The 18131-nt window shown below is 55.6% G+C and overlaps 1 protein-coding gene across 3 annotated transcripts in view; it reads right to left on the bottom strand.

The window, feature by feature from the left end:
- GAK (cyclin G associated kinase) overlaps nucleotides 1-16590 on the bottom strand; it is a 44817-nt gene extending 28227 nt beyond the window's left edge. The window contains exons 1-6 of one of the 3 annotated variants that reach the window (XM_029949836.1): nucleotides 16456-16590; nucleotides 10717-10778; nucleotides 10021-10080; nucleotides 9040-9154; nucleotides 5582-5724; nucleotides 1675-1800 (exon numbers count right to left, since the gene is read on the bottom strand). In XM_029949836.1, the coding sequence (XP_029805696.1) occupies nucleotides 1675-1800; nucleotides 5582-5724; nucleotides 9040-9154; nucleotides 10021-10080; nucleotides 10717-10778; nucleotides 16456-16480 (531 nt within the window). In that variant the 5' untranslated portion in view covers nucleotides 16481-16590. The other 2 variants (XM_029949825.1, XM_029949832.1) reach the window with 2 other exon arrangements.
- Between the last annotated feature and the right edge of the window lie 1541 nt (nucleotides 16591-18131).

Genomic DNA, 18131 nt, shown 5'->3' with positions numbered 1-18131 from the left:
TGGACCACAAATCCACCCCGAGTTCCTCTCAGGACATTCATGGGGTCTGGGGACACCAGAGCTCTTGGACGTGCCGTGGAGTGGAGCGCACGCACACAGGGTGATGCCGTTGGGCCCCTCACTGGAGGAGAGGGACCCCCAGACACGGGGTGGGGGCAGGAAGCTCACCAGGCAGACCCAAACGGAGGCAGAGATGTGTGACTTCTGACAGAAGGACGTGCGTGGCGGCGTGTGGCACACACACGCCCATCTAGGATGCCACCTCCCCTCAAGGGACACACACAGCAGGGGTGGCAGGGCGGCACCTGCTGAACGCAGAACGTCCACCTGCCCCGGCTAGTGGACAGGGCTCCAAAATGACAGGACAGGGCCTGTCAGAGAACACAGGATCGGCAGGAAGCAAAGCTGGGGCACCAAAAGACACACCAAGAATGACACAAAGGACAGCACCCATGAGTTCTGATAAAGAATAAGCACGCGAGGGGCGGGGGGCTCCTGCCAGGGCCACGTGGCGCACATGCCACCAGGGCCAACAGCAGAGGTGGGAGGAGATGCGGGTGGGAAAGCAGCCCCTCCCCCCACACTGGAAGACGGAAGCAGCCAACCCCGATGAACAGGTGCACGTGAGACACAGAAGGTGGCCACACACCCTAAAGACCTCCTGAGACCACCGAACGGGGACAGGACTCAGCCCATGGGGCCGCTAAAAGCCAACCACCTACCACATGGGGCCTATGGGCCCCTCCCCACGCTGCTACCCTGGGACTTCCTGCCAGCCGAGCCACCTAGGAGAGCACCTAACGTGTGCACTTGGCTGGGAGCGGCCTCGGGAGCTCTCACACAGAAGCAGGAACGCGCCGGACTCGGGTATCGGGTGTGCGTCCAATTTAGTCGTGGAGCACAGTCCGTGCTAGGCACAGCCAGCGGGCCAGGAGCACCTGCGACTCTGGTACAGAAAGGAGCTGCCCCGCTGGCTCACACCCTGTCCCAAGCTCCTTCAGGGCAGGCCTCCTTGGGGTCCCCTGCAGAGCATGGCTTCGGCACCTCCCCTCCCCCACCATCCCTCGCCGCCTCTGTCTTCTGCATGAGGTTTGTGCAGTTTCTGTAAGCTGCTCACCCAAGTACCAGCGCCAGGAGGGCACGCCTGCGAGTGTGGGGCTCAGGGTGTCCAGAGGGCGGTGCAAGAGAGCCCCTCCCCCAGGCCATGCTGTCACGCGTGCATGAGCCGGGTCCTGCTCTGCGCTGCCTGCTACCCATGAGTGCGCAGAACACACCCGCCAACCTCCCGTGTGGTCTCCTGTGGGAGCCTTGAGGGAGATTTTTAAGTGATTTTTTTTTTTAAATAACCACATTTGGGATGGTGAGAAAGTTCTGGGGATGGACAGTGGGGAGGGTTGACCAATGGCAAATGTACTCAATGCCCCTGGAATGTGCACTTAAAAATGGTTAAATAAGACAGTAAATTTTCTGCTGCATGTTTTTTATCACAATACCAAAAAAAATGCCATTTAAAAAAAACCATAAGAAGGTTTGGGACGAGGTGAGTGACGGCGATGCAAGGGAACCCTCAAACCGCGCATCTCCCGGCCCACCTGCGAGCCTAGAAGGCGGACGGCGGCTGCAGGGGCCCAGGCCGGGCACCCCCTGAAGGGCGGCACGCGCCACACGGCTCACCTCCTCTTCCACCAGGGCCCGCTTCTGGGCACTCCAGCTGTAGTCAGGGTAATGCGATATGGTGGTGGCGCTGCCAAAGTCACACAGCTTGATGGTCCCCTGGTTGCTGACCAACAAGTTCTCCACCTGCGGAATTCCAGAAGACCGCCCTTATGGACTCGGGCCCAGGCCTCGGAGCGCCTTCCTCCCGCAGAGGGGAAGAAACAACATCTTAACTTCTCTCTGATCAGTCAGTATGAGAACCGCTGAAGACCGGGAACTCAGAAAAACAAAGTTAAAATCAACCATAAATCAAAGACAACTGCAATCAATATTCAAACACAAAAAAGCCTTTGTAAAAGTCAGTTAAGGGGCGCCTGGGTGGCTCAGTCGGTTAAGTGTCCAACTCTTGATCTTGGCTCAGGTCATGATCTCCCAGTTCATGGGATCAAGCCCCAAGTCGGGCTCTGTGCTGATGGCATGAAGCCCGGTTTAGATTCTCTCTCTCAAAATAAATAAATAAACTTAAAAAAAAATTAAAGAGGTGCCCGGGTGGCTCAGTTGGTCAAGCATCTGACTTCGGCTCAGCATGACCTCCTGGTACGGGTTCGGGCCCCACATCAAGCTCGCTGCTGTCAGCACAGAGCCTGCTTCAGATCCTCGGTTCTCCACCTCTTTCTGCCCCTCCCCCCTTCCACACACTCTGTCTCAAGAAAAAAATTAAAATAAACTTAAAAAGTCAGTCAGTTAATGGGGTGCCTGGGTGGCTCAGTTAAGCATCCAACTTCGGCTCAGGTCATGATCTCGTGGTTCCTGGTTCGAGCCCCGCATCAGGCTCTGTGCTGACAGCTCAGAGCCTGGAGCTGCTTCAGATTCTGTGTCTCCCTCTCTCTCTGCCCCTTTTGCTCATGTTCTCTCTCAAAAATAAATAAACGTTAAAAATTTTTTAAAAATAATAAATCAGTTAAAAAATGAAAAAAATTAACATACCATTTTAAAATCATCAAATGTATCAAGAACCTAGGAAAAAATTGAACAAAAGATACACAAAACACATCCTATTCAGAAAACACAACAGTAATGATTTTTTTTATTTCAGAGAGAAAACCGATGTGCATACACGCAAGTGGGGGTGGGGCTGAGGGAGGGGAAGGGCAGGGAGAGGGAGGGAGAATCTTAGGGTTCATGATCAGCACATAGCCCAGTGCAGGGCTCGATCCCATGACCCTAGGATCATGACCAGAGTAGAAATCAAGCATCAGACACTTGACTGAGCCACCCAGATACCCCTGGAAAACTAAATAACTTAGACAAACTCTTAAAATCCAGAAGCGACAAAGAACTAGACCACAGTCTCAACATGAAGGGCGCGCATCTGCCCCGTCACCCCAGAGCTGGGCCTGGAGCTATGGTCCAGGGGTCAGCTCCGGGACCGCCTACCTCTATATGGCCTGCAAACTAAGAGTGGCTTTGACAGATTTAAATGGTTGGGGAAAAAAGTAAAAAAAGACTGACGTTTCCGGATGGGTCCATAAGCAGCTTTGCCGGCGCGGCCATGCCTGCCTGTCGCGTGGCCGCCTGTAGGGCTGGCAGGGCTGGTGTGCAAAGCTGAAGCATATAAAGTCAGGCCTTTAACAGGAAGTCTGTCAACTCACACTCTGGGGGTGGGGGTGGGGGACAGCCAAGGCAATTCCAACCAAATTCCAGGGAGTTTTCTGGGTGGAACCTAATTCAAAGCTTCAGGTGGAGACACAAAGAATCAAAAAGAGCCACATGATCCCCAAGAAGCACAGTTACGCCTACTGTGAAGCTCTGTTACGTAAGGCAAAGCAGCACAGGGCTGGCCCAGGACCACCCAACGGTCCCACAGGACCCCCAGTGAGTGCACACCCATGGCAAGGTGGCACTGAGGGAACAGGAACAGGATGGCCACCCACAATGGACCACGGAAGACCCGCCCTCCATGCGGAGGCGGATGCCAGGCCTCCCAGGACAGCACGTCTGGAAGGCATGACTCCTCAGCAAGACACAGGAGCTCCACGTCACACTCCGAGCCTCCCGTCAGAGACACTGGGTGGGGGGGGGGGGGCCGGTGCAAGCCACCACGTGACCAGCACGGGCCCCCACCAGCCCAAGGAAGAGGGACCCTGCCACAGGAGCCCCCCACGGAGAAAATCCACACTGCGACACGCTTGAAAAGATCTCAACTTTGTTACTCCCACTAGGACCACGTTAGCCACCTCCACGTGATCCGGGTCGTGTAGCAAAGTGGGGGCACGGGGGCCTCCATGCGCTGCTGGTGGGAACTTCCAATAGAAGGTGCAAGTGTCCATGGGCCAAAGCACAACGAAGCATCAGCAGAGCGCACAAGCCCACATGTCCCCACACGAGACCAACAGGCCACACGAGGTGGACGGACCTTAAGACCATAATCCCAAGCAAACAGCCAGACTGAGCTACACTCAGCCCACAGGCTTGGAAGGAACCATGCACAGGTGCAAAACAAGGAGGACACATGTCCCCATGGCCTCTGCCATCCCCCACATCCCACCTGCCCCTCCACAGGGTGCCACACAGTGAGATCCACAGACCAGCCACAGGGACACCTGCAGGGAGTCCCAGCCCCGGGCAAACAGCGGGCCCTGAGAAGACACGGGATGTCCAGCCCAGACTCAGCTCCCAAGCGCCGATCCTTTACTAATTTTACCCTTCTAGATTTCCCTTCTCTTAAAAAAACCTCCGACACACAAGCACATGTGTTAACACACAAACTGTGACTCCAGATGCCACAAAAAATCCACCAGCCACCCAGTCGACGGAGGAAGGCCGTGTGCTCAGCAGGGCAGGGCTGGCCGGTGTGCAGGGCAGCTGCGGCCCCGGCACCCTCCAGACACAGCCCCTTCCTGTAAGCTCCTCCAGGGAGGTGTTCCCCTACCCCACAGACTTCCACAACGGGGGCGCACCTGCCGACCTCTTGGGCTGAAGGACAAAAGGAAAAGGTCAGGCTCACCCAAGGTCAAAGCTAAACAGAGACAATGCTCCAGAGACAGGGTGCCAGCGCCAGGTCGGAGGTGCCTCGCACTTGAGAAAACTCTGGGAAAGCCTGCCACAGACAGAACGACAGGTAACACTAAGGGACCATAAGGTCTCCACAGAAGCCACTGGCGCCGGCAGGCAGGACACGGCGGGGCCACTGCACCCTCAAGAGGCGGCCGGGGTCAGGGTGTGAGCTTCGTGGACGCCAGGCAGATTTCAGTCCTGAGTTTCCCGAAGACACGACGGGGGACAAAGAAATAGGCCATAAACCAGGAGGCGTTCGCAGCACAGACACCATGAAAAAGACCACTGTGAGAACAGAGGAGCTCCCGCTAAGGAACAGCTTGACGGACAAGAAAACAGGAAAAAAAAAGCAAAAAACCACAAACTGGCCACAAACACAGCAGGAGTCTAGTCTGTCGATCACCAGGAGGTCACACCGACACAGTCCCGTTCGTGGATTGCCAGGAAAAGGGAGAGTGGGGACCGCGGTGCTTCTCGCCCCCTGCCGGGCGCTCCCTCCTCGTGGGACCTTGGCAACACTGGCCACCGTGGGAGAACGAGCGAGCCCTGCGGGGCGGCACCGAGGACCAGCGACCCAAGGCCAGCAGCTTCCTCCTGGCTCCAGGGGGCAGAAGGCAGGGAGCCTCGGCCGAAGGGCAGCGGGGGGTAGTGACGGACAGGCAGGAGGCGCAAAGCCCAGGCCGCAGGAGGCCGCAAAGCTAAACGATACGAAGAGAGCGCTTGGCACAGCTTCAGGGAGAAGCTTCCAGAAACCCAGTTTGGTGTTAAGAGGTTCCTACGTCCCTCTTCTCTGGAAGAGCCCTCGCGCACTTGGCGGCCGCGAGCTGGCCTCCTGACCAGGGGCAGTGGCGCAGGCTGGAGGCGGTACCTTGAGGTCTCGGTGGATGATGGGCGGCTTCTGTCTGTGCATGTGCTGCACTGCTCTGCACGTCTGGTAGAATATCTTCAGGACAGTATCGCACGAGAGCGGACCTCTAGATTCCATTTTCTTTAAAAATTCCACCAGCTGCCCTAAAAGAGACAATTAAACTCACGTCATCATGGAGCTAGAAACGCGACACCCACCCGGGCAGCCCCCCAGGACCCCCCACGGCACGCACGGGCAGGTGTCTGCTGCCAGGCCCAGACACCCGGGAAAGCTCGTGGAGGAACGTGAGGTGGAGACACCGCCGCCAGGAAGCGGCGAGCCTGCAGAGCCTCCGTGGGACCGCCAGCCGCCACGGCCACGTACAAGGACAGCCACGTGCACACGGCAGAGGCAGCCCCCAAACTCACCGCAGGCCGTGCACCCCTCGCAGCCATGTCTAGCGAAGTGACCGCCCCGCTCGCTCGGGCAGCAGCAGGTCACCGGTAAACGCTCTGGGAGCACATGGACTTCGGGGGGGGGGCGGGCGGGGACAGGCAGGCACGAGGTACTGGGCTGCACCCCAGCCCTGGGCAACGGCCTCCCTGGGCCATTCCTGTCTCTGCGGCCCAGACACCTGCAGTCCTTGGACCCGGCACAATGAAGCCGGGGAATTCCTGCATGGGGCCGGCTGGCTCCCTCCCGTGCAGGGCTGAGGGCTTCCTCCGTGACCACAGGCCATTTCCCCCAGTAGCAGCACCCATGCTCACACTTCCTGCGCCTGTCTCTACAAGATGTCCACACACCCCCACATACCTCGGGACCCTGCCCTATAACCCCGTTCCTGCCTGTGGCATCCTCCCCAGAGCCCCCCTCTCCTCGGCCCTGCACTGCTCCCCTCTGCTCCAGGCCCCAGGCTGCGTCAGCCTTCTGGGTCCCTCAGTCTGCTGGCACACTGCACCGTGGGGACCCGTCCCCTCAATGCAGAAGCAAGGTCGTTACCACCCCTACAGGCCTTTCCTCTTGCCACATCCCCAGACTTCCCTCTAGCCGCATGTCTCCTTTCTGCCCTGTCCCAGGACCTTTGCACATGCTGCACGCTCAGCTAGGATGGTTTTCCTCTCTCACCTCCTTCAGCTCCTGGCTCAACATCACTTTCCAGGGAGCTATTTCTGCTCAGCCTGTAAGAGTGCACACCCTTTCCCTGGCTTCTTTTCTCCATGACACACGGGACTACCCAACCCTCACTGTAGACTTTGGTCAACGTCTATCTGCTTTGTCTGGATGAGTCACTGAACCCCTGTGCCTGCTCACAGCGGTGCCAAGAGACACGATCTTTCAATGTGAAACAGATTCCGACTGCTCTGAAGAGGCACAATGCTCATGGAGGACAGCGTGGAATCCCTACACTCCCAAGGGGTTTGGATCTTTTCATAACTGCATCCCCTTTGTGACTTTCAACACACGGAATCACGGCTCAGGAGCTGCACGTTCTGGCCCACTGGCCCGTCTGCCATTAGTGGACGACACTGGAGTGACTGGAATGCAGTCTCCACTCTGGGGACCCAGCCACAGCCCCCCACTCACGTCTGACCCTGCCCTGCCAGGGCCCCCTGAGCTGTGGCTCTTCAAGCGTCCACCCCCCTCCAGTCCTGCTCACCCGCCACCCGGCCCTCACTCCACCAGACCACCCCACTGCTCCCCTCTCCCAGCCACGCCTGCCTCCCAGCCTTGCACCCCCACCCCCAGGAGGGATGTGGCGCCCTCAGCAAGTAAGTACCTGCCCTCCTGTGAGGCAGACAGGGCAGGCAGGGGCCCCCCGAGGCGCTGCTGAGGTCCAGAGCAAGGAAGATAAACTGACCGCCAAGCTCCCGGGGTAATGGGAATGAGCCAGCCCGTGGGCATTAGGAGGACTCTTTCTACAGTGACCATCCCAAACGTGGCAGAACAGCTGGAGAGGACACAGTGGAGGGCAAGTTGGGGGGCGAGGACCAGCGAGGGGTGCGGATTCTGTGAGCACACATCCAGGCCCTCCTTCAGCGGGAGGGACGAGCACCCACGCCCCTCCCTGAGCCCCATTCCGCCCTCCAAGCACCCCAGCCTTGTACCCTGCTCCCAGGCTCGCAGCCCCGGGTACCGGCACACCGACGGCGCCCTGCCCCGTTGCAGAGCACCACGCGGGCCCCACCAAGCCCCACACCTGGTGGCCCTCCCGGGATGGACACTGGTGCTGGTGAACCCACAGCCTTCTAAACCCCAGCACGAAAGTGACCCAGAAAAACTGAGCGGCCTGAAGATGAACAGAGAACATGACAAGTGACCCAGACGCACCGACTGTGGAAAGCGGGGCCGGGGGGGGCGCGCACACCCAGCAGCAGCCCCAGAGCCCCCATGGCGGAGGGAAGCCAATGCAGCCTCCCGCATGCTGCCTGGGGGTTCCACACGGCACCCCCCCTGCAACCAAACAGGCCCCTGCCCCCCCCATCCCAACAGGATCCCCGGGCTCGCGCATCGGACATGCGGCAGGTCCACGCGCCAACATGTGTGGTCAAGGAAAGGCATGCGCCACAAAAGGGGTGCTGGCTGAGGACGTCGCTGGACGGACCTGGGGGGCCCTGCAGAGCCGTGAAGAGAGAACGCGGAGGCGCTGGGGCATGAGAAGACACCTGACGTGGGAAACTAGTCTCAGGGAGGAAGAGTGCGTGCAGCCAGCGCCCACGCTTAGGAAACCTCCCTCCCCCGCACCTGGACAGGGGCCCCCTGCCCCCAGGAGGCGCCCTCACGCTCACTCCCTGCCACTGCCCCTGTCCACACAGCCTCTGCCCTCCTGCCAGCCCCCACTCCTCCCGATCCCGGACCGTCCCCTCCTGCGAGTCCTCCTCTCGGTGCTCCTGTCGCGGGCACAGCGTTTGGCAGGGCCGCTCTCCCCTTCTCCCCTTGGCCTGTGGCCGCAGGGTGGAGGCCTCCTCTCTCCCACCATGCACTAGTGGTGACTGAGGGGCAAGCGCACCCTGCTTACAACGTCCGGTGGCTCCCGCCCCTGGCTCCAGACCATCCTGGCCAGGCCCCTGCACCCACCGGCCTCACGAGTCCCGCCTCCACTATTCCGAGAACTTGTCTGGCACCGCCCATCGAGACCGTGAGTGAGCTCTGCTGCGCAGGCGCTCTCCTGGCTCGCTGCGTCTTCACCCACAGGGCAGAGGCTCCATGAGTGCCCTGACCCTCCCCGGGGCAGAGGGGGAGCCCTGCCTGGGGAATCCCTTGGCACCGCCTGCAGATACTCACTGCCCCAGGACACTCTCAAAGGCACCTCTGTGCCTCCTCCCCCTGTGAACACACTAAGGAGTCCAAGAACACAGGGAGGGCTTGACCCTAGCAGGTCCTGTGCGCTCGAAGGCCAGGCCGCAACCCCACCCTGTCTATTACACCCGGCCACTCGACCCTAGGACAGGACTGTGGTCCAGATTCCAACAAAATGTTACCTTTGCAGAGCTCGGTGAGCAGCAGGAACTCGGCCTGCCCCGTGTCCGACTCCTCCTTCCCTATGGACGCTGCAGAACAGAACTGGACAATATTGGGGTGGCCAGAAAGTTTTTTCTGCAGGTGTCTTGTTAAAGGAGAATGCGTAAGTCTGCATGTTTAAAAACAAATATACACACGATATTAAGACACTAGAGTCAAAGCGTTGGATGAAATGCCGTACAGCCCCAGCATGTCGGAGCAGAGAGATGGAGAGCAGTGGGGGCGACTAGAAAGGCAGGCGGCAGGGAGGAGAGGGAAGGCGGGGATGAAGACCGCCACCACGCGGCCACACGCACCTGACCAGGGGCCAGGGGGACAGCAGACAGAGGGCACGTGCAGCGTGCGGGAGGCGCGGGGTGTGAACGCGTCCACCGAACCTCTGCAAGGTGAGAGCCCGCGGGCTCAGGCAGCCAGCAGGCTCACGGTACACACAGCTTCAAGAGAGAAAAGAGAACAGGTTCTGACAGCGAAGGGCGAGGGCCCGGCGGAGGGAGAAGATGTGCCAGTGCGGAGAGCCGGAAGAAAAGCGGCACAGACCCGCGAGCTGTGCACAGAAGCCGGGCAGAGGAGTGCTCTGGGCAGGGTGACGGCACAGCGGGGCAGCTGACCAGAGGGACACCAAGGCCCACAAGAACCAGGCCCGGCAAGCGGCCACGTCACGTTCACTAGGGGACAGACAGAAGGGTGGGGAGCAGGAAACAAGTCCCCTGTGGGCAGAGACCTCCTGGGTCGGAACACCTCCATTCCCGAAGCTACCGGACCTCTCACTGTTACCCTGGGAGCGAAGGAGGAGAAAGAGAACTTTCTCCCACAAACACCCTACAGACAGGTCCAGTGAAAGCGGAAGGCCGATTTTAGCATGTCCAAGAGAGCAAGCGTGTGGCCTGGTGGCGGCGGGCCTCCCCACGCGACCACATGCTCTCGGCCCGGGAAAAGGATACCATGAAACAAACTTCCTGAATGATGGCTCTGTTCTTCTCCTCTTCATTAGACAGCAGTCTCTGTATCGGGAAGCAAGCAAAAGGATTAAGGAACGTCTGTCTTTCTGTTCTACACCCAGAGGATAAATGCAACATACCTAAAAACTTGACCTGCTTACCTGTACTTTAACATCTGCCCTGTGTAAAAATTTGATGGTCTTTTATGACCCAAGAACACAAGAAAAACTAAAAACAGGAGGCTTTCTCCAAACAGGCTAGAGGAAAGTTAGAAAAGCAAAGAAAATGGGAGAAGACGCTAGCAGATGCAGGCCTCTGTTCCGGATCTCCGCGGTCGGGGAGCACCTCAGCGGCAGCCCCCGCACCTGCACCTGTGCGGCCACGGGGGGGCCTGCCACCCACCCACCCCCCACCTGTCCCCTGCCCCGAGCCCCCCAGATAAGCTGGGAGCACGGGTCTCACCCCAGCAGCTCTCAAGCAGTGGCACTGGCAGTGGGCACTGAGGTCACTCCCCACCATGGCATTGGAAGCCACAGCTTTAAACCCTCCAAAACTGCCGACGGCCTGCCCTCGGAGGACAGAACAGGACAGACCGTTTGAAAGAGCAAACTGAGCACTAGGGCTAAACCTCTGGAGACACAGCCACCTCGAGACCTGCTGAAAATAACCCTAACCCACATGACTGCCGTCCCTCATTACCTTTAAGGCGTACTCTCTGCCGCTCCCCAGGTCTTGAGCCTCATACACAAATGCAAAGCCTCCTGAATATAAGAAATATGTACACGTTAGTTCAGTGCTGACTTTACTTGACGGTAAGCTTTAAAAACATGTGCACTAAGTGAAATACAAATGGACTGATGACCAGCAATTTGTTTGCTGCAGAAATAATTACCCTCATTTACATAATACCGTCTTTTAAATATCCCACTTTGGGGCCAGGAAGGATAGCAACATAGGAACAGAGATTAGAGAGGGAAAGAACGGAGAGAATCAACACCAAAGCTTCTAGAAGCCAACATTCTCTGAAAACAAGAAAATGAAACTCATAAATTCTAGATAAACTGATTACATAGAGCGAGAGCCAAGAAAGGGAAATTAACAGAGGAACAATTACCAACATCTAGAATAAGAGGCCAGCACTGCCCTAACTCCCCAAAATGACTTAGAGTACATCCAATATCACACAAACACCAAAGGATTCTTTTTTTAAATGTTTATTTATTTGAGAGAGAAAGAGACAGGCTGAGAGACAAAAAAGAAAGCAAGAGAGCGAGCGCGTATCCCAAGCAGATCCACACTGCTGGTGCAAAGCCTGACACAGGGCTTGAACCCACGAGCCATGAGATCGTGACCTGAGCCGAAATCAACAGTTGGGACTCTTATCTGACTGAGCCACCTAGGCACCCCTACACACAAAGAATTCTTAATAAATTCTTAATTTTTTAAAAAAGTGTATTTATGTATTCTGAGAGAAAGAGAGAAGGAGAACAAGCAGGGGAGAGGCTGACAAATCCAAAGTGGGCTCCATGCTGACAGGGCAGAGCCCAATGTGGGGATCGAACTCACAAACCGGGAGATCATGACCTAAGCCAAAGTCCGAGGCTTAACCAATTGAGCCACCCAGACGCTTCAACAAATCCTTAACTCTGGGTAAAGTGTCAGCATATCAAACCCCACAATATGTAAAGATAATACATGGCGACTAAGTAGAGTTGGTTAAATATTTGAAAATCAATGTAATTCTTATTTTTAGGGTTCATTTGCTTAGCGTTTTCTAGCTCCCCGCGGTGGGAAATTACATCATGAAGCGAAGAGCCGTGAGCAGCAGGAGTGCAAGGAAGCCTGCTAACCCGCCTACCAGGGACCTACGAGAGGCCAGCGGCCAACCTCACGCTTAGTGGGGGAGAAGCCTTTTTACTTCTTCCTTTTCAATCTGGCTGCCTTTCTTCTCACCCGACCGCACTGGCCAGGCCTTCCAGGGCAGCAGTGAACGGCAGTGTGAGAACTACTGTCCTGGCCCCACTCTTGGCCTTGGGGAAAAGCGCTGGGTCTCCTACCACTGGACAGGAAGTGCTGATGATGTGACCTCACCAAATTAAAACCGTGGGTCTGAAAGAGACCATCTGAGATGAAAAGACAAGCTGCAGACAGAAGATTCTTGCGAACCACACACCTGATGGCGAACTTCTATCTAAAATATATAAAGAAGTCACAAAACTCGATGAAAAGAGAATACAATTATAAAACAGGGAAAAAACTGGCAGCCACTCTGGAAAACACTATGGTGGTTCCTCAAAGAATTAAAACTAGAACTACCTTACGACCCTGCAATTGCACTACTAGGTATTTATCCAAGGGATACGGGGTGCTGTTTTGAAGGGGCACGTGCACCCCAATGTTTACAGCAGCGGTATGGACAATAGCCAAAGTATGGAAAGAGCTCAAAGGTCCATCGATGGATGAATGGGTAGAGAAGCTGTGTGTATGTACGATGGAGTATCACTCGGCCATCAAAAAGAATGCTCCTGCCATTTGCGACTGCACGGACGGAGCTAGAGGGCATTAGCTAAGGGCAGTCAGTCAGAGAAGGACAGATACCATGTGACTTCACTCACATGAGAAATTTAAAGTACAAAACAGATAAACGTAAGGGAAGGGAAGCAAAAAGAATATAAAACAGGGAGGGGGACAAAACAGAAGAGGCTCTTAAAAAGAGAACAAGCTGAGGGTTGCTGGAGGGGCTGTGGGAGGGGGAGGGCGGAACGGGTGAGGGGCACGGAGGGCATTTGCTGGGATGAGCACTGGGTGTGGCACGTAGGGATGGATCCCTGGACTCTACTCCTGAAATCCTCACTGCACGATATGCTAAGTTGGATTAAAAAATAAATATTTTACTAAAAAATAAATTCTTCTCAAAGCTAGAACAAACTATCTTAAAATTCATATGGAACCACAAAAAACCCTGAACAGCCAAAGTAATATTAAAGAAGAAAACCAAAACGGGAGGCATCACAATCCCAGACTTTAGCCTCTACTACAAAGCTGTCATCATCAGGACAGTATGGTATTGGCACAAAAACAGACACATGGACCAATGGAATAAAATAGAGAGCCCAGAACTGGACCCACAAATGTATGGCCAATTAATCTTTGACAAAACAGGAAAGAGTACCCGATGGAAAAAAGACAGCCTCTTCAACAGGTGGTGTTGGGAGAGCTTGATAGCAACATGCAGAAGAATGAATATAGACCATGTTTTTACACCAGTCACAAAAATAAACTCAAAATGGATATAGGATCTGAATGTGAGACAGGAAACCATAAAAACTCTAGAGGAGAAAGCAGGAAGCAGCCTCCTTGACCTCAATCGCAGCGATTTCCTCCTCAACACATCCCAAAGGCAAGGGAATCAAGGACAAAAATTAACTACTGGGACCTCATCAAGATAAAAAGCTTCTGCACTGCAAAGGAAACAATCAAAAAAACTAATAGGCAACCGACAAAATGGGAAAAGATAGTGGCAAATGGCATATCAGATAAAGGGCTAGTATCCAAAACCTATAAGGAACTCACCAAACTCCATACCCGAAAAACGAATAATCCAGTGAAGAAATGGGCAGAAGATCTGAACAGATACTTCTCCAAAGAGGACATCCAGATGGCCAACAGGCACATGAAACGATGCTCAGCGTCGCTCATCATCAGGGAAACACAAATCAAAACCACACTGAGATACCATCTCACACCAGTCAGAGTGGCTAAATTGAACAAATCAAGAGACCATAGATGCTGGCGAGGATGTGGAGAGACGGGCACCCTCCTGCACTGTTGGTGGGAATGTAAACTGGTGCAGCCGCTCTGTAAAACAGTGTGGAGGCTCCTCAAAAAACTATCGATAGAACTCCCCTGTGACCCAGCAATAGCACTGCTAGGGATTTACCAAAAGGATACAGAAATGCTGATGCATAGGAGCACATGTACCCTAATTTCATAGCGGCACTTTCTACAATAGCCAAATCATGGAAAGAGCCTAAATGTCCATCACCTGATGAATGGGTCAAAAAGATGTGGTATGTATATATATATATACAATGGAGTATTACATGGCAATGAAAAAGAATGAAATCTGGACATTTGTGGCAGTGTGGTTGGAACTCGAGGGTGTTAGGCTAAGCGAAATAAGTCAGACAGAGAAGGACAGATACCATATGTTTTCACTCATAGGTCTAACAGGAGAAACCTAACAGGGGACCATGGGGAGGGGAAGGGGGAAAGAAAGCTAGGGGGAGAGAGAGAGAGAGAGACAAACCATGAGAGACTACTGAATACTGAAAACGAACTGAGGGCTGAAGGGGGAGGAGAGGGGCGAAGGGGGTGATGGTCAAGGAGGGGGGCACTTGTGGGGAGAAGCACTGGGTATTATACGGAAACCAATTTGACAATAAACTATTATTTAGAAAATAAATAAATAAAAAATAAAAAAGTAAAAGTAAGCTTAAGAAATAATAAAAAGAGCAAAAGACACAAGAGACATTTCGCCCACCCAGGTGCAGGGTCATCCTCCAGAAGGCGCACACTAAGGGCACAATTAGATATCAGCACAAACCTGCTCGAATGATCAAATCAGAACACAGCACAAAACGTTCACAAGGACACAGTCTCTGAGAACTCGGTGGTGAGGCTGCGGACCCCACGCGCTGAGCCCCAGCGCCCGTGTCGCCGCATCAGCGGACAGGGTGCTCAGGGAGACCATTCGAGACATGAGGTCACTGCAGTGGGGCCCCGCCCAGCAGCACCGGGGTCTCTCTCCACCCATGCACACAGACGGGGTGCCATCTGCCAGCCCTGGGAACGGACGCTCCAGCGGGTCTCCAGAACTGGGGACATAAACTCCCGTCCTTCTCGCCTCGAAGCTGTGCTGCTGTGTTATGGTGGCCAAGCGGCCGCCACGCTTGTCCGCGGCTGGTCAGAAGCATAGAAGGCCACGGCCGCTCTGGACAACAGGCCGGCTCCCGCCCACCTGCACGTCCGCACTCCCAGCCGCCCACCCCAGAGCAGCAAAAACCCGCACACGGTGCTCACAGCAACCTTACTTCTAATCGCCAACAACAGCCGGAACTACCCAGACGCCTTTTGCTGGGTGAAGGGTTCAATAAACGGATCCACCCACACCACGGAACACTCTTCACCGATAAAAAGGAGCAGATTACGGACACAACCACCTGCGTGGATCTCCAGAAGAATAAGAGCGAGAAAGGCCAATTCCAAAAAGACACACAACGTTACAACTGCAGAGACAGAGAGCGACCGCGGCTCCCAGGATTAAGAACACAGGACTGTGGGATGGAAACTCCCGTGTCCTTGCCCCCATCGATGCCAAGATGCTGGTCGAGACGCTGGCTCTAGTTTTTCAAGTTGTCACCAGTGAGGAAAATGGGCAAAATACGCTGGTGCCATGTCCTAAAACTACAAGTAAATAAACCCACACTTTTCTCAAAATTGAAAACTTAAATAAACGTAACTATATTGCTGAATGGAAGTTCTTGAGAAATGAAAGGGAGTATGTTCTGGAACTGGGACACAGGCACAGATACCTCAACTTCCCCCGGCCAGGCCCTTGTCCCCCAAGGCAGGCTGACCGGGGACGGAAGCGACCCCATCCATGGCTTCCCTCCTCCTCCCCGAGTATGGCACACACGTGTCTGTTCTGTACAATACGTGACTTGTCTCTGGAATAAAAGGTTCCCACAACCGCTGCGCAATGAGAAACGGACAAGACTTAAGTATTTCTCTCTCTCTCTCCCTCTCTCTCTCACACACACACACACACACACGTGACTGGTTAACCAGCAGGAAAAAGTGCTTACACTACTGTCACATAAATGTAAATACCGTGCCAAGTAGACCCCCCCCCCACGGGGACAGACACCACCTCACACACCGGAGGACGGACCCCAGTACACACACTCACGAGGGCAGACCCTGGCATGCACACCCATGAGGACACCACCGCACACGCCCACGGGGACGTCGGTGCGCACACCCGAGGACGGACACAACTGAAATGATGTAAAGCCTGGCGAGGGCTGGGGCGGGAGCTCTGGGCCTACCGGCCAGAGTGCAAACCAACGCAGCCCTAGTCGGGTTCGCGTGAAGCTCATCCCACCTGAGCCCCAAAATCCCCTTCCTGGGCACTTTACCCGAGAAAACGCAGGCAAGTGAACAAACAGCTGGCCGTGGGGGGCCCTCAGGGTGTAATGCCATGTGCATGACACTCTGGAGAGAGGGGACTGGGAGCCATTGGCCGGCTGGTGGCTGGATGCCGATAATTCAATTTAAGTTGTTAACTATAAAGAAAAATCAGCACCGGACACCAATGCACAGTTCCAGAAAAGAAATCTGAATAAGCTAGTAGGCACTGAAAGTGCTCGAACTCACGAGTCGGAGAGAGGCAAATCCACATGAGCCCACACGGGTTTTGCCCATTACCCGAGGAGGCAGTGGGGATGCTAGGGTCCGGCAGGCCTCCGCGCGGGGTCAGGAGCACCCGGAGCAAGCTGGGAGATCCTGCCACGTTTTATCAGTTGGCATTGTTTCTGAGAAACACTTTCCGGAAAGGAACAGAATCCTGTTACCCGCATCACATCCCCGTGTGCTCACCGCACACCGTCAGGGGGCGTGACCCTGCGGACACCAGGGTCCACAGACAGGAACGGGCCAAGCCCAGGAAAGACAGACAGCAGCGTTTCCCAAGGCAACCTCCCCGCAGGGTGACCTCTTCCCACAACAGCCCCCCGTGACGTCCCAGCCCAGGCACCTGCACACCCACAGACAAGCCAGAGAAGGCAAACACGGTGCCACCGTGGTCAACCGAGGCATAGGGCACACAGGCCCCGCACTCAGCTCCGGCCCGGCATCGCCGTGACACTGGCCTCACTTCTTTCACCTTGACGTCCTCCGGGCCTCTCTCCCTTGAGGACACGCTCCAGACTGACCCGGGCCGTCACGTGGGTGAGCAGACACGCTCGAGCAGACGCTAAGGAAGCCGGCCTGCCATGGGCTCCCAGGCCCACGACCACCGCTCACTGGCCGGTGGCCCTGGCAAGCTGCTACTGGCCTTACCTGAGCCACTGTCAGGACCACAGTCCCCGTGAAGCACCAGGCACCGTGTCCACCAAACAGAACTCCCCAAACGGCGTTCGGCTGGTTACTGGCATTTCATGCTGTTCGTCACGAAGGTTAAGGGGCTGACAATAAAGTCACCGAGTTGCAAGTGAAGAGGGTGCGGGAAGGGGAGCTAGGAGAGGGCAACTGATCAGACACACGACCGAACCGCACCGTTCTCAATCCTAGAATCGGCTGACCAAGCTCTCACTGCGAAGACCTGACTTCTCTGTGCTCTTGGACGGAGGCGTCACTCAACCCCCCCCCGGGGGGACTGGTCACGGTGGGCGAGGCGGATGCTAACCTGGAACGAGACCGCCAAGCCGCAAGACTCGGGGATCAGGCCCGCTTCCTACGGGAAAAGAGCGATAAGCGACGTGCTGTGACTGCTGAGCATCTTTTAAACTCAAGGAAAGCGTCCTCTGCTGGGGGTGCCTACAGAGCACGTCGTGACCCAACCCGCGACCCTCTCCTTCCACCACACCGACCTCCGTGTTCCCGACGCCCCCGACCAAGAGTCCTCTCGCACAGCCCCGCGACTGTCCCGGGCCCCGCCGACCCCACTGGCTGCAGGGCTGAGTGTGCACCGTGCCCGCCCTCATGGCTTCTCAAGTCAGCACCGGCCCCAGAGAGAACACAAGGGACGCACGTTCGGCTTATCAAAGGCTACCGCCACGCGCGCGTGCCACACGGCAAACAGACGCTGACTGCAATTTCACCTAACGGCTAACCAAAAACACTGACTAGTCACACGTCCACTGCGGGACGGCTCCGCAGCCCGGCCTCGTCTTCGGAAGGGCAGCGCACGCACTACCTCGGCTTCCCCACCAGCAGTGCAGCCAGAGCGAAGCAGCCACGGGAGAGGCGGTCACCTTGTGTGACAAACCCTGGTCTCGCTGCAGCTGTAGTCTCTGCTCCCTCTCTCTCTCTTTTTTAATTTTTATTTCGAG

The sequence above is a fragment of the Suricata suricatta genome, chromosome 1 (assembly GCF_006229205.1).
Source record: "Suricata suricatta isolate VVHF042 chromosome 1, meerkat_22Aug2017_6uvM2_HiC, whole genome shotgun sequence".
Lineage (NCBI taxonomy): Eukaryota > Metazoa > Chordata > Mammalia > Carnivora > Herpestidae > Suricata > Suricata suricatta.
This window is presented reverse-complemented; position numbering and strand designations above follow the sequence as displayed.